General features: G+C 37.1%; 3 protein-coding genes, 1 long non-coding RNA gene and 1 other non-coding gene across 5 annotated transcripts; 3 read left to right on the top strand and 2 right to left on the bottom strand.

Annotated features, from left to right (window-relative positions):
* The first annotated feature begins 3822 nt into the window (after nucleotides 1-3822).
* LOC118058404 (1-aminocyclopropane-1-carboxylate oxidase) lies at nucleotides 3823-6003 on the top strand. The gene is made up of 4 exons (XM_035071110.2): nucleotides 3823-4141; nucleotides 4280-4506; nucleotides 4641-4974; nucleotides 5400-6003. Exons 1-4 carry the CDS (start codon nucleotides 4037-4039, stop codon nucleotides 5688-5690), a joined length of 957 nt encoding a protein of 318 aa, XP_034927001.1. The 5' UTR covers nucleotides 3823-4036; the 3' UTR covers nucleotides 5691-6003.
* Nucleotides 6004-7521: 1518 nt separating this feature from the next.
* LOC118058405 (protein CLMP1) lies at nucleotides 7522-10604 on the bottom strand. Its single transcript, XM_035071112.2, has one exon. The coding sequence runs from the start codon at nucleotides 10235-10237 to the stop codon at nucleotides 7880-7882; it is 2358 nt and encodes a 785-aa protein (XP_034927003.1). The 5' UTR covers nucleotides 10238-10604; the 3' UTR covers nucleotides 7522-7879.
* Nucleotides 10605-10720: 116 nt separating this feature from the next.
* Nucleotides 10721-12578, top strand: LOC118058407 (uncharacterized). The gene is made up of 2 exons (XR_004689173.2): nucleotides 10721-11156; nucleotides 11838-12578. It is a non-coding gene; the product is annotated as an uncharacterized lncRNA (long non-coding RNA).
* On the top strand, nucleotides 11106-11234 carry LOC118058431 (small nucleolar RNA snoR111). Its single transcript, XR_004689178.1, has one exon. It is a non-coding gene; the product is annotated as a small nucleolar RNA snoR111 (small nucleolar RNA).
* LOC118058406 (inositol diphosphatase DSP1) lies at nucleotides 11551-13464 on the bottom strand. The gene is made up of 5 exons (XM_035071113.2): nucleotides 13005-13464; nucleotides 12823-12916; nucleotides 12239-12296; nucleotides 12107-12150; nucleotides 11551-12021 (listed from the first exon to the last, which is right to left on the bottom strand). The coding sequence occupies exons 1-5, from the start codon at nucleotides 13232-13234 to the stop codon at nucleotides 11824-11826; spliced, it is 624 nt and encodes a 207-aa protein (XP_034927004.1). The 5' UTR covers nucleotides 13235-13464; the 3' UTR covers nucleotides 11551-11823.
* Nucleotides 13465-13951: the final 487 nt, after the last annotated feature.

The following is a 13951-nucleotide window of genomic DNA, read 5'->3' as shown; positions in this document are numbered from 1 at the left end:
AAATGGAAAGTGTATGATGATCATAAAATACTGGGTTTAAAACATGGACCACAGTACCCTCACCAGCTTTGAAATAACAGAACATATCATGTGCGCGCACAAGAAATTAAAGACTGATCATGTCAAACAGAGACCAAGAGATTTTCCAGAAATGTGGTCTTGGTCTTCTCTCCTCTGTATCCAAAGCAAGCCGAGGGTGCACCCATACATGGCCAAAACAACACAATAATTAAGTTTATGGGGATCTGTCGTCATCCACACAAACATTTACGTGAAAATTGTTGATGATATATAGTGTCCCACTAAAAAGAAATTCCAAAAGGAGGAGAAAATTAAGAGGTAGGACAAGCTTAGTATGGATAACTACATGTATATAGTCTGGATGATATATGAGCTCAGGTTTTTTCTTCTTTCTTTTTGACGCTCGACGGAGACCACAAAGGAACAACACAAAGCTAGCTAGCTAGGGCATGCATGCATGAGCTAGGGGAATGTTCATGGAACTTGGAAATGCATCCAAGAGACCTAAAGTAGCAGTGACCACACATCTTGTTCCAATCAATGGCTGATCGATCATGTGCTGTGTTTCCATTACGAAGTTAATTTAGTACGTATGGCATCGATCTTGCTCGAGAGTTGTTCCTTTATCTTCAATTAGGTAAGAGGACACTAGCTATATATGTATTAGTGGAGACTTGCGTGTTTATTTCAACGTAGATATTGTTAAAAACTTCATCTCAAGAATAGAAAATCTTATAGAAACAACAATATCTAATTGCATAATTGTTGACTTGGAGTAACTATAGGCGTGTCGAGGTATTCATTCTCAGACTATTTTTCATGTTATTAGATATTGAATCATTAGATCTCTAAAAATACTTTTTTAAAACCCATTATTTTTAAATTATATTTGTAAAATCTACCACAACACCAAACATACCCTAAGATTCAAGGAAAAACAAATTTATGGAATGTGGATAATATATAATATATAGAATGGAATACTATTGGATACATGAAGGTAGTTTTGTCAAGAGTTACCTTTCATATTAACAAATTAGGTCATTTTCATAGTTGGAGAAACTAATAATAAAGTTTGATTATAAACTAATGAAGTTGTTGATTTCCAGTACTCTTGCTACAATTAATTGGATGGTCAATTCCTACTCATGTCTAATTAGGTGGTCTTAATTAGATCAATTTCAAAGAGATGACTGATGATGATCCACACACACTTACGTGGGTGTTCCTGTGTTCTCTGTTCTTAATTTCTCAGTGGAAATGCCGTGAGAGTCATCCATGGAATTGTTACTTTGCTTGCATCTACAAACTTTCTTCCCAAAATAGTCATGATCATTAGGGGTGTTCATCGAGAGAGTTAACCGAAAAAGCCGATTAAACCGACCGGTGTGTGTCTATAATAATATATATAGTTTTTTTTTGTACCCCCCACTACAAGAGTAATTTCTTTCTTTCCTTCTTTGATTTCTTGTGAGAAAGAAGCCAATAGCTTCTCTCTGGTAATTAATATAGTTATATTTTAATTTAATAATTAATCACTGACGAAGGCTGGTCACCATTGCTCACTGTCACCCCTGAGGTGGTACGTACCTGCCCACCTGGTCCCTTTACATTAAAGAATTACAACCAAATAACTAACTCACCGTCACTTTTGTTCAAACCATGCTTTGCTCCTCTTGGAATATTAAAGAACCTAACTTATTTTAAGCCTTTATAAAAATCTACGTAATATACAAAAAATAAAATTTTAAAATTTTTAAAATTATAACTAAATTATATTTTAAAAAAACTCTATTTAATAAACTCTAAATATTGTCAAATACCAATAATATACAAAATTGTTTTAAATAATTACAACCTAATTGACCTAGCTAGTAAGAACTTGAATTTAAAAAAAAATCACAAATCTAATTAGAAAGGAAATAAAAAATATAACAAGAAGAATAAAAAAAAAGAAACAACAACCCCTTAACCCATATAATACCAACTAGTCTTTGAATTTGCGCTTAGTTTGTGAGTCACCTAAGAAGCTAATAATTGCATAAATAAATACGAGTACTTGTTATTGTTGCTTGTATGCGATGAAATATTTCAAATAAAGATTAAAAACTCAATTAATGTACCAGATAAAATTAATTGATCATTACAAATGTTAATAAATAAATAAATAAATAAATAAATAATTGGTATGATTTCTTTGATCTGAACAGGTCAAAAACGAATTGGCTGGCCCATTTAAATAGTAACATGGTTAATTTTAAAAAATGGAATTTTCATGTAGTCATTGCTTTAACTTTACCTTACCCTATCTAAAAAGTGAAATAATAAAATATCAATGGATTAAATAAAAAAAAAAATAAAGGAGTAAAAAAAAAGACAACATATTTTATTATATAGAATATTTTAGTAAAATTTCAAAATGATCATATTAAAATTTATTTTAGTTTCCATCAAGAAGTTCATTTGGCATCTCCTAAGTTGAGAAAATTAGGGCACGATAAAGACATCTTGCAATCTTACTGGCCTGAAGAATCTTTTAACTAGTAAATTAATGAATCACACTCGAGAATCCAATCAACTTCCATAGCCAAGAGGCTTTGGCAAGCTTTCCTAATAGCAAGCACTTCCGCTTCATTAATCCGAACGTTGGAATGGAAAAAGGTACACAAAACTCTTCCTTCATGATCCCTCAAATTAATGGCCACCTATTCCCGAGCTTTCCCATAGAAGATCATTCGAGTTTCATCTCTAAGCTATCTTGCTTGCTTTTTAATGGGAAGTGCTTTACAGGAAGATTTAACCACAGCTTGATGCTTTCATGAGCTCCACAAAGCAGGTCATTTCTTGTCATCCATACACTTTGGCCATCAAGCCACTCTATGAAAAATCAAGCTAAGCCTGTTTATCCACGCTATTAAACGTGTTTTAGACAAGTATTGTTGGCCGAGTAAATATAGCTCATCATAACTATTTAGTAGGTGGTCCAGTTATAAGAGTTTGGAACCAATAGATTTGCTTCTCCTGTAGTCTCAAGTTCGAACCCTATGATTGCTAATTTAATGGCACTAGAGACTTATATGATCGTTAATTTAAATGTTGTAAGATTAATCGAGAAACGTATAAGCTGATCCGGATAACCATATTACTACTAATAATAAAAAATAGAGCCCATTATAGTTTGAATCAAACACATATTAGCAATCAGTGTAGATATGTAACTCATTTCTAGCTGGCAACACCTATAAATTATGGATTAGGATTTCACTTAACTATGAAGAAGGTGAATCCACTCAATTATTAAAAAAGTGAAATATTCTATTAACATATATATTCCCTTAACATTACGATCAATAATAATAATAATAATAATAATAATAAGAAGAAGAAGAAAAGAAGAAGAAGAAGAAGCAATTTCGTGGACACCTTCTCTAGCCAGTCGACACGGACGTGGCCACTCGAAACACAAGAAAAGAGACAGATAGGGATGCATGGGAAAAAGAATTGCCACTATTGCTTGGTCAGGTCCGGAAGGAAAGAACGTAAACTAGGAAGTGTACACTGTACAGCCACAAAGAGGTGGGGTACTGTCATACCCCATAAAAGCATAGGTCATAACTAGCCAGAGAGATTACAACAAATTCACAAGTCACAAAATATCATAAAATCATGGCAGTAGCCTGCCTGCCAGCCAGCTTAAGCTTACCCTTCAAGACAAAAGTTGTGGGGGTCCATCATGCTGTGATCTCCATACATGCTCCACGGGTTCTGTTTATTTTACTTTCCCTGAGATTTGGATTTATTAATTTACTTGATCCCTCTCTCTCTTTTCTTCAAGTTTTTATAGCTACCCTCCCCAACTTTTTAGCCTATTCCTTTTTTGCTTCTCTTCAGGGTCTATAAATTGCATCTTCCCATCAACTCCTTTCACACATAAGAGAGTTACAACATCAGAGAGTGGAAAGAGCTTACACTTGGTGTCAGAGAGGTAGATATATAGTCAGAGAGAAAATTTAGAATGGAGACCTTCCCAGTTGTTGACTTGTCAAAGCTTAATGGTGAAGAGAGGAAGCCAACCATGAAGGTGATCAATGATGCCTGTGAGAACTGGGGTTTCTTTGAGGTATTTGAAGGTTTTTTAACCTGTAAATGTTTATCAACTATGTAATTCTTTGAAGTATCTTCGAAACAGCTTGTACGTTTTAGTCATACTAACAATCTCTTTGATGTGTTTGTTGATGTTCACTACTTGCAAATGAAGTTGGTGAACCACGGGATATCTCATGATCTCTTGGATGCTGTGGAGAGACTCACAAAAGAGCACTACAGGAGATGCATGGAGCAAAGGTTTAAGGAGATGGTGGCTAGCAAGGGTCTTGAGGCTGTTCAATCTGAAATCGATGACCTTGACTGGGAAAGCACTTTCTTCTTGCGCCATCTTCCTGAATCCAACTTGGCTGAAATCCCTGATCTTGGAGAAGATTACAGGTTACAACATTTACATTTACATCTGATTTCAATTTTCTGTGGTAGCTCCAGGAAAAGAACTGGGCTAGATCTTGATGAATGATGATCATTATTCATTAATATTCTCTGTTTACTTGCTTTCCTGAATATAACAGGAAGACAATGAAGGAGTTTGCACTGGAATTGGAAGAACTTGCGGAGCAACTTTTAGACTTGCTGTGTGAGAATCTTGGGTTGGAAAAGGGATACCTGAGAAAAGTCTTTTGTGGCTCCAAGGGACCGACTTTTGGAACCAAGGTCAGCAACTACCCTCCATGCCCTAAACCAGACCTGATCAAAGGACTCAGGGCCCACACTGATGCTGGGGGCATCATTTTACTGTTCCAAGATGACAAGGTCAGTGGCCTCCAGCTGCTCAAGGATGGCCAATGGATCGATGTTCCACCCATGAAACACTCCATTGTTATCAACTTAGGTGACCAACTTGAGGTACAACTATTCCTCCCTGAATCCTGACCTCTGCTTTCCATTCTTTTTGGTCACTTTCAATTTTTGGCTTTAAAGTGTGAGAATATGTAGTTCTGATCAAATCATGAACAATATATGGGCGACTATGTTTTAACAGGAATATCAAGGGAAGTCATCTTTAATGAAATCTGGCATCATGGTTTACTTTTCAGTGTCTGTTTGTCTACATGATTTCTTCTGTTTCAAGAAGAAAAAAAATAAAAAATTATTATTTATTTTAATTACTCCCGTGTGGATGAACGGGTCTTTGAGTTTATTTGTTTTTGTATTTTAAGAGCTTTTTAAAAAAAAAATTGAAAATTTTTAATATTAATTAGCTTTTTGTAAGAGCTATTACAGCAATAAATTAATATTAATTAACTTATTTTTGTGTGTGGTTAATATAGGTAATTACGAATGGGAAATACAAGAGTGTGCTGCACCGTGTGCTAGCTCAAACAGATGGTACCAGGATGTCCATAGCATCATTCTACAACCCGGGAAGGGATGCTGTCATCTACCCAGCACCAGAACTGGTTGAGAAAGAAGAAAAGGAAAGCCAAATCTACCCGAAATTTGTGTTTGAGGACTACATGAAGCTCTATGCAGGCCTCAAGTTCCAAGCCAAGGAGCCAAGGTTTGAAGCTATGAAGGCTGTAGAATCCACAATCAACATGGGTCCAATTGCAACTGCTTAGAGAAATGGAAGTGGGTGCTGTCTGCTGTGTTTGTGCTGATGAGGAGTGTTGAGGTTCTAGTGTTGGGATTAATTAAGTCTTAATCTATCTATATTAATGCTCTAGCGTGGAACTTAATAGTGTTTGAATAAGCTGAAAACCTGGACTATATATGTAGTACGTAGTTCATGTGATCATGTGTAAGGGGTGGGGTGGCTAAGGTTTCAACAGGACTTTATGTTGTAGAAACAAGAACATTTCCAAAATCCTCCTTGAGACTTTGACATGTAATTTGTCCTTGAATACCATGTGCTAGTACTGTTCTGCTTTAAAATATTGCTTCTCTGCTGTCTTTACTCTCAACCTTGAGCCCCGTAGGCAACAATGGCGAAACTCGTTCAAGATTTTTGCTCTCTTTCTTGTTTTGGAGGAAGCTGGCATGAGAATTGATGATCACAGAGTTGGCAAATATTAAATTATTAAGACCGTGGCTGCTGTCACCGTGAATTCATTAATAATTCTAAATGAACTTTTTATATTAATATGCTTTTCTTACATGTTAGGATAACAATTTAACTCGAAATCAAAACCCGATTCAAACTCATCCCGAAATATTTATAAAACATGGATTTTGAATCCAATGTAATATATCCATTACCATTCCAAGAATAAAAACACAAAAAGTACCGATTATTTTTATTATAACAACAATTATTGTCATTTAATGGCAACAAAGTTCTTTGATTTCATTGAATAACAGCGTAGATACTCGCCATCCTCTTAAATTGAATAACAGCCCCCAGAGAGAGTCGGGAGTGTTTTGTGTCACATCGAAGCTCCTTTCTCGCACAACCCTATAGAACGCCGTCTTCCGAGTGTCGAAAAAATAATTGAAAGATAGTTGCAAGGCTAAACGAATCCAGCCACGAGGAACAGTTTGCGAGAAACATGCACAGAATTGACCTCCCCCTTTCATTTCAAGCAAATGCTCATGTTTCATGACGACTCTGCCATATGTTTCGCTATCAAATATGTATCATGCAATCTGAATATCTTCAACAAAATACAGGTGTTGTAAAGTCAAACCATCAATAAAGAAAAAATCCAACTCATTTGCACGGTCATGCCTACAGGTTCGAAACGACAGATGGCTAATCACTCCAAACTATTCATTTATTCAACACAGTGACTTGTTGCTGTCATTGAACGAATCTAATCAAATAAAAATGTCTGCTAGTTTCACTTGCCACAGCAAGACCACAATCATGTGATTATTCAACAAACTGTTCGCCAATTCAACTAAAACGATAGAAGGTGGGTGGTGATTTGGAGAGGGGTAAGCAAAGCATCAGCAGCTCTCACACTACCTCTTGGTTTAGTTCTTCTAGCAGCAGTCCATTTTAATGTGCCGCTTGGTTACAGTGGTGGCATCAACCAAACTCTCTCAAGGAGGGACAACTGGTAACACCCACCAACACAGATGAAGAACATGGTTTCATAGCAAACTCAAAAACTTTAGAACAGATTATTCATCCTTGGCGACTGAGTTAAAGTACAGCCATGTTATTTATCAAGGGGAAAAAAAAAAAAAAAATAGAAATCCTCAAAGTCTAATGGATGGACAGCAGTCACAGAAACAGGATATGCAGAAGGGTTGCTTGGATGCTCATGGGTACGTTAACATGACATACTACATGGAATCCTTTCCTTTTAAAGAGGAAGAAAACTTAACTTGATTCAACACCAAATCTTCATTTCTATCATAAGAAAAAAATAAAAATTCCTACATGCTACATCCAGAATATCAACAAATTAAAAAACTAAGAGAATCAATAATTAAAGCACAACCATCTGCAACAACTACAACCAGTATAGGCTGTGTTCCATAAAAATCAAGAATTCATTATTTGACCACGCTAATGTCAAAAATCCTAGGAGCATAAAATTGTTTATGGAAAACTCATTGGTATTCAAACAGAAAAACATCACTTCCAAAGTTAACATGAAGACTTTGCAATGCAAATATTGTAAATATCTGTTGAAGTACACTCCTTTTCAATGCTGAGACCCAAACAGTCAATTCCAGAATTCATCCTCCAGCAGAGAGAAAAGAACTTCTTTCCCCCGGCTTTCTGTTTCATTAATGAGAGCACAAGGAGGATATTCATGGATGCCATTGCACACTAAGGAAGCATCAGTCTATACTTCTATCATACTTTATTTAACTCACTCTTATCTGCCCCATCAACATTATCAGTGTTTGAATTCTGAACCTTATTGTCATCTCCTTCCGCTGCATTTCCATTGGAGCAATGGTTCTTCAAAACCATTGAAATGTCAGCGTCAGATGCTCCAGCAAGCCCAAAGCGCTCAACTGCAGCATCAAGTTTATTCTTCCAACCATCCATTCCTAACTTGCACTCAACTTGGGATCGTTCAAAAAGCATGTTACCCCAGAAAAGATGTATCTGTGATCTCATCACTGCTGCTTGTTCAGCTGCTTCTTCCGGCGTAATCTCACCCTGAGCACCACTTTCAGAGGACTCGCATTCAACATTACTTCCTAGTTTCTTTCTTCTTCTCAACATTTCATCCTTCTTGCTTGCACTTGGATCTTTTAGCTCATTTGCTTTCTGCTCCTCCAGCTTCTCCCACATCTCAGTTGCTGCTTTCATCTTCTCCTCTGCACTGTCAAAGAGTTTAAGAGTTTCCACAGAGTCCCAGCTTGAGAGATCTATTTTATTAGCAAGAGCAAATGACCAATGAAGTTTGGCCATTTCAAATTGCTGCTGTCCCAATGCCAGCAAGCCCTCATAAAAGTCAGGCTTGATCGAGAGTGCTTCCTCATACTTCTCCCTGGCCAAAGAATAACTCTCCTTTACCCAGCCATAAGCTGCTTGAAGCTGTGCAGACACAACCTCCTTTCCAGCAGACTCGTCTACGGGTATGCGTTTTCTTGCTGCACACATATGGACATTTCCCCAATTGAAAAAAGCCAAAGCAGCCACTTCCTGGAACTTTGAGGCAGCCTTATCAAAAAGGCTTTGAGCTTCTTCACTTGTTACTGTCTCCTCAAGAGCATCTGAACAAAGCTCCATCCCAAGTTCATGCAAGTCAATATGAGCATCTGGGTCAATACCAACATGGGTGCGAAATAGTTGAGCAAACTCAAACAACCAATCATCCATCTCTACTTCCTTGCTTTCTGGATCTTCTGAAGCTCCTGGTTGCTCCTTTGTAGTTTCTTTCTCTGCCTTATCAATTTCAGTATCAACCACTTCTAACACAGATTCACCAAGTGATGAATGCGACCCACTTTCACCCCCCTTGTTCTCTTCACTCTCAAGAGGCTTCTCATCCTCCTCCTCCTCTTCTTCCAGTAATGTTGGCTCTTGCTCTGGACTCACCTCAACAACATGCAATCTCAACATTCCAACTGAATCAGTTTTATCTGCATCAGGCTCCTTTACCAGAAGGCTGTCTACAGAGGACTCTGCTAATCTGAGTTCAGTTGTGCATGTTATAGTCACCAAATCCCCATCAGTATCTTTGTATTTGATCAAAACTGACTTGGATGATGGAAAACGCTTGCTCACCATCTCCCTTAGCCCTTTAAAAGTACAATTAACTGGCATCTGTGCTAGCCTTATGTCATGGTCATAGACAAGTTTCAATGGTCTTAATCGAACTGCCACCTCTGAAACCTGTCTAGGCAACGACATTGAGGAAGATATGGACTCCTTTCCCTGTCTATCCTTTCCTGGATTAGCAGAAGCTTTTGAAGAATCACTGAAAGGCTTCAACACAAGTTTCGGTAACTGGTTTTTGGTCACAGTACCATTTTCACTGCCCGAATCCATCAGTGGCTTTTCCATCTTATTACTAGGAGATACAACAGATCCCCCAGGTGGTGCAGCTGCCTTCTTCGAAACTGGCCGGGCTGGTAAACAAGCCCCAAGACCACCAATTGGGGCACCACGCACTGCAGATGCCCCTAAGGCAGCGGGGGATGGACGACTCTGGAGGTCCTGCTGAGCCTCTTGGCGAGGACCCAACGCAGTCCTCAATCTCCGAGTAATATCCAAAGCATCACGGTGATTCGGATCAGCCCCTAACAAAACCTGAACATCCTGCATAGCCATTTCATACTTCCCTATGGCCTCAAATGCACGAGCCCTCCTAAGAAGAGCCCTTACAAACTGAGGCTGCACTTGAAGTGCCATGGTACACTCAGCAATAACAGTATCATAATCAATAGGTTTCATTTGCATCAAACAAGCAGCCCTATTGCTATGAAACACAGCACGATCAGGGTGTGTTTTGGGAGTTAAGCGAAGGGCATTGTCATATTGTTCAAGAGCACCTGCATAGTCCTTGTTCTGAAACCTCTTGTTCCCTTCTTCTTTAAGCTCATGGGCTCTTTTAAAAAATATTGAAGAGTCTAAACCAATACCCCCATTAGCATTTGGGATAGCTTTTGAATTTGAATTACCATTATTTTCGCCACTTAATGCTTGGTTTGCACCAGCACCAATTCCCTTCTTTTTCTTACCTCCAGATTTCCCCATATAATTATACCTTTCCTAACTCACAAAATCTCAAGAACCCAATTGGAAAATTACTTACTTGAGCTTAAATTCAATCAAAATAACATTGAAAGTCGCAATCTTTGAGCTCTGATTATAAAGGGGCATAGAGAAAAGAGTACTTACAGTTATTGAAAAACTTAAAGTCGATGCCTTTACAGCTTGAAAAGGCTCAAAAGAGCTGAGTTTGAGAGGGGTTTTGAGAAACGATGAGCTGGAGTTCAGTTCAGAGTAGGATTAGATGGGGTTTTGGGGACCTTCAAAGAAAACCCTAGAAGATGATAGTAGGGATCAGTTTATTGGGTCCAATAATCTAATATGGACTCCGTTGTGAAGTCATTGTCAGCCGTTTGATCTGACGACCCTTTAGAAGAGAAAAATCCGACTTTTGGGCTAGGAACCCAATTGGATATTCATCACATCATGCATGGCCCAGAGGATCTAGTCTAGCGGGAGATAAACACGTTGTAGCACAGATACGTCAATATGAGAATTTCAAAGGGTGATATGGTAATAGTAAAAAAGGCTTCTAGGGTTTTATCATTCCTTTATAAAAACCTCTGTGACCTCCTGAAAACCACACCGCAGACCCTAGAAACTAGCGGTGTCGCTTCAAAAAAATTTCTGCCTGTGTTTTAATAGTTTGTTGTTTTTTGAATTTGAAGCGATGATCTTTAACATCAAAACAACCTTTTTTATTCCCTGATCCTTACAAGGGGCTCTGTTTTCTTTGTTTTTGTTTAGAGCAACGTTTTTACGCATCAAAACTTGAGTTTTCTGGTCTATGCTTCAAGGGGTCGTGTTCCTTTTGCTTAAAGTGAAGATCTTTAGCATCAAAGCCTCAGTTCTGTCAATGGGATGAGAGACGGATTCAGTGTCTCTTTCGCTCGAAAGAACAGAGGTAGAACAAATGTAATGGCCGAGATATCGTTTCAGTCGTCATTCTTTGATTGACGATTCGATTGTTGCTCGTCCACATTTTCTTTCACTTTCATTTTACAATGAATTGTTTTTTTTTATTATTGAATTGATTCTTTTCGTGATTAAAAATAATCTTTTTCGATCATTTGAACAGATCGGAGGTAATCATATTTGAGGATATGGTTAAAATTCCTTTTGGCTTTTGGCTTTTGAAAATATTGATTCAAATTGTCTTCTAATATAGTTCTGCCGATGTTGCGTCTTTCGGATACAAGGAATCAGCAGCATAACTGGAACTGGATGCCTTTGATTCAAATTTAAACTTGGAAAACTTTTTTCAAAATATTTTTTATTTTTTAACATGCACAACAATAAAAATTAAAAATTCTCAAAAGATACTGGATTTGAAGCTTGTACTAATTTGCTTAGGACAGTGAGAACCATGTAAAGATACTGGATTTCAGGTTCAATTTCCTTAGACATTTGCATCCAGTACAGCACAGCACAATAAGATGGGGGGAGGAAGAAACAGAACACTAGGAATACTGATATCCTCTAGCTTCCTATACCATTGAACTTGAATCAGTTTCTGCACTCGTCAATCTCGTACAGACACTTTTATCCTCGCTAGGTTTATACATTCTCTTTTATCTGTTTGCAGAAGATCTGGTTGAGGAAAAGGACAATGGTAAATTCTTAAAGCTTGAAATGTCAAACAACTCCATGAACCTCTGATCTGACACTCTAGCTTTGGCTGCTGCGTATCTCTGGTATTCATCAAATATAGATGACAAGCACCATCTTTGCAACTTTCTCAAACATCCCACAAGACATCCAGTACGATGCTGGACATAGACCAAAGATCCAACTATCAGCACAAGCACATACTTTTTTCTAAGAAAGCAGAGCAAAGTAATATAAACAAGCTACCTTTCCTCGCTTGCAATGAATCAAGACAGGGTGATTCCTTACATCTGGCATGGGAAAAAGACGATCATGAGCATATTGTAAAACAAGCAACTGCGAACGACAAGTCTAAAAAGTTGGAAGCTTTCAAGATACCAAGGATTACTTTCAATGCTTCACGGATTGTTTCCTCTGGAATGTTTGCAAAAGGTTCCTGTCCACTCCGCATTATCAATTGCCATCAACTTGGAGGGAAGAATATTGTTTCAAATGCAAAGAATATAATCCTACAATTCTCAACTCTAAGACCAAAAGGCCAATATTGTTTCAAACCTCGTCAATTGCACAATAAAGAAGTTTCTTCCTGGTGAAATTTTTATTATTATTATTCAAAAATTTCATAGCCGGGCTATCCTGATACACTTAGAGGCCGTTTTGGGATTGAGGTGTGACCTGCTTTTCGAAAAAATTCAAACTTTTTTTTTTTTTTTTTTGCTAAACGGTTTGTACTTTCTGGATCGTTTTGATGTACTGATATCAAAAATAATTTTAAAAAATAAAAAAACATTATTGGCATAAAAAGCTATTTGAAAAGCAACAGCTATCACACTCCCAAACACCCTCTAAATTTGCAAACTTTCACTCATTATGATTAATCAACCAAACATTTGAAAAAAAATTTTTAAAAAATTTTAAGAAAAGCAAATACTTTTTCTTAAAAAGAAAAAATAGGAAAGTACCTTGCACATTTCAATCCCAAACTGAAAAAGCCGAATTCCATTATCCTTCAAGAACTCATAATTTGCTGCTGGATATGGTTCTGGGCACAAATATCTTTATAAAGAAGAAGATGATGATGATGAAGAAGATTAAAGCCATTTAAAATAAAATAGTAAAGTAGATGAAGGTGGTGGATGCTTACAGAACGGAACGTAGACCTAGGGATTGCAAGAAGCTGAAATTAGCAGAATCAGGGAAACCCGACCTAAATATTCCATTATCCACCATCGCAAAATTCAGCGGTGGCACCAACAGCTCTTCTTCTCCCTCCCTCTCCTCTCCCATGGCCGGCCGATTATTATTTGCCGGCGAGACCTCAATCAGACTCCCTCTCTCTCCCCCTCCTAAATCACTCCTGCTACCAACTCTCATTTTCCGCTATCGCGCCAAAAAAGAGAGAAGAAAGGATCTTTTTTATATAATTATAAGAATGAATCTGCAAAGAGGGGTTTCCTTAAAAAGGAGGGATCGCAGAAAGACAGGAGTGCTTCACCCCATCAATGGGATTCTTCAGATTAGATTGCACACAACTTTGAACTCTAGTACCCAATGATGGACTGACAAGTGTCTAACATGCTCCCTTTTTTTTTCCTCTCTTTGAAATATTTTCGCGTGTTGTGCCTCGATACACAGGCAGTGTTTGTTTGAGTGTATGCGGTAGCTGTTGTGGTTGTGGTTTAAAAAAAGTTGTTTTATAAAAAGTGCTTTTAGTTGAGTTTAATAAATTGAAGTTGAAGAAAAAATAATTTAATGTGTTTAATTAAGAATGATTTTAATTGAGGTTATAAAATATTTTTAATTATTTTTTAATAAAAATATAATTAATAAATATATTTATTTATATATTATTAAAAAAAACAATTTAAAAAAACAATTACTATGACAAGTATTACACACCATGTTAGTTATAAAACAGTAATTCAAATTAAAGCTTTATGATAATGATTAGATAGCACTTAACCTGTAAGGTAAATCGAGTTTAACATAACAACTCCAATTTGATTTAACATAAGACCTAGCTAGAGTTTATTATTGTCAGGTTAACTTAACCACCTACAAAGCTGGAACATGTTTAGTTACATTGTTTAA

This window comes from Populus alba, chromosome 4 (genome assembly GCF_005239225.2).
Source record: "Populus alba chromosome 4, ASM523922v2, whole genome shotgun sequence".
NCBI classification, from domain to species: domain Eukaryota; kingdom Viridiplantae; phylum Streptophyta; class Magnoliopsida; order Malpighiales; family Salicaceae; genus Populus; species Populus alba.
Note: the sequence above shows the minus strand (reverse complement) of the source record. Positions and strands in the feature narration are given on the sequence as shown.

What these genes read in the sequence shown, in the direction of transcription:
- LOC118058404 (XM_035071110.2), top strand. Translation starts at nt 4,037, where the DNA reads ATGGAGACCTTCCCAGTTGTTGACTTGTCAAAGCTTAATGGTGAAGAG. An exon ending in AGAACTGGGGTTTCTTTGAG is followed by an intron (nt 4,142 to 4,279) that starts GTATTTGAAGGT and finishes TTGCAAATGAAG; the next exon opens with TTGGTGAACCACGGGATATC. An exon ending in GATCTTGGAGAAGATTACAG is followed by an intron (nt 4,507 to 4,640) that starts GTTACAACATTT and finishes TGAATATAACAG; the next exon opens with GAAGACAATGAAGGAGTTTG.
- LOC118058405 (XM_035071112.2), bottom strand. Translation starts at nt 10,237, where the DNA reads ATGGGGAAATCTGGAGGTAAGAAAAAGAAGGGAATTGGTGCTGGTGCA.
- LOC118058406 (XM_035071113.2), bottom strand. Translation starts at nt 13,234, where the DNA reads ATGAGAGTTGGTAGCAGGAGTGATTTAGGAGGGGGAGAGAGAGGGAGT. An exon ending in CTAGGTCTACGTTCCGTTCT is followed by an intron (nt 12,917 to 13,004) that starts GTAAGCATCCAC and finishes TTCTTTATAAAG; the next exon opens with ATATTTGTGCCCAGAACCAT. An exon ending in TTCATTGCAAGCGAGGAAAG is followed by an intron (nt 12,022 to 12,106) that starts GTAGCTTGTTTA and finishes GTCTATGTCCAG; the next exon opens with CATCGTACTGGATGTCTTGT.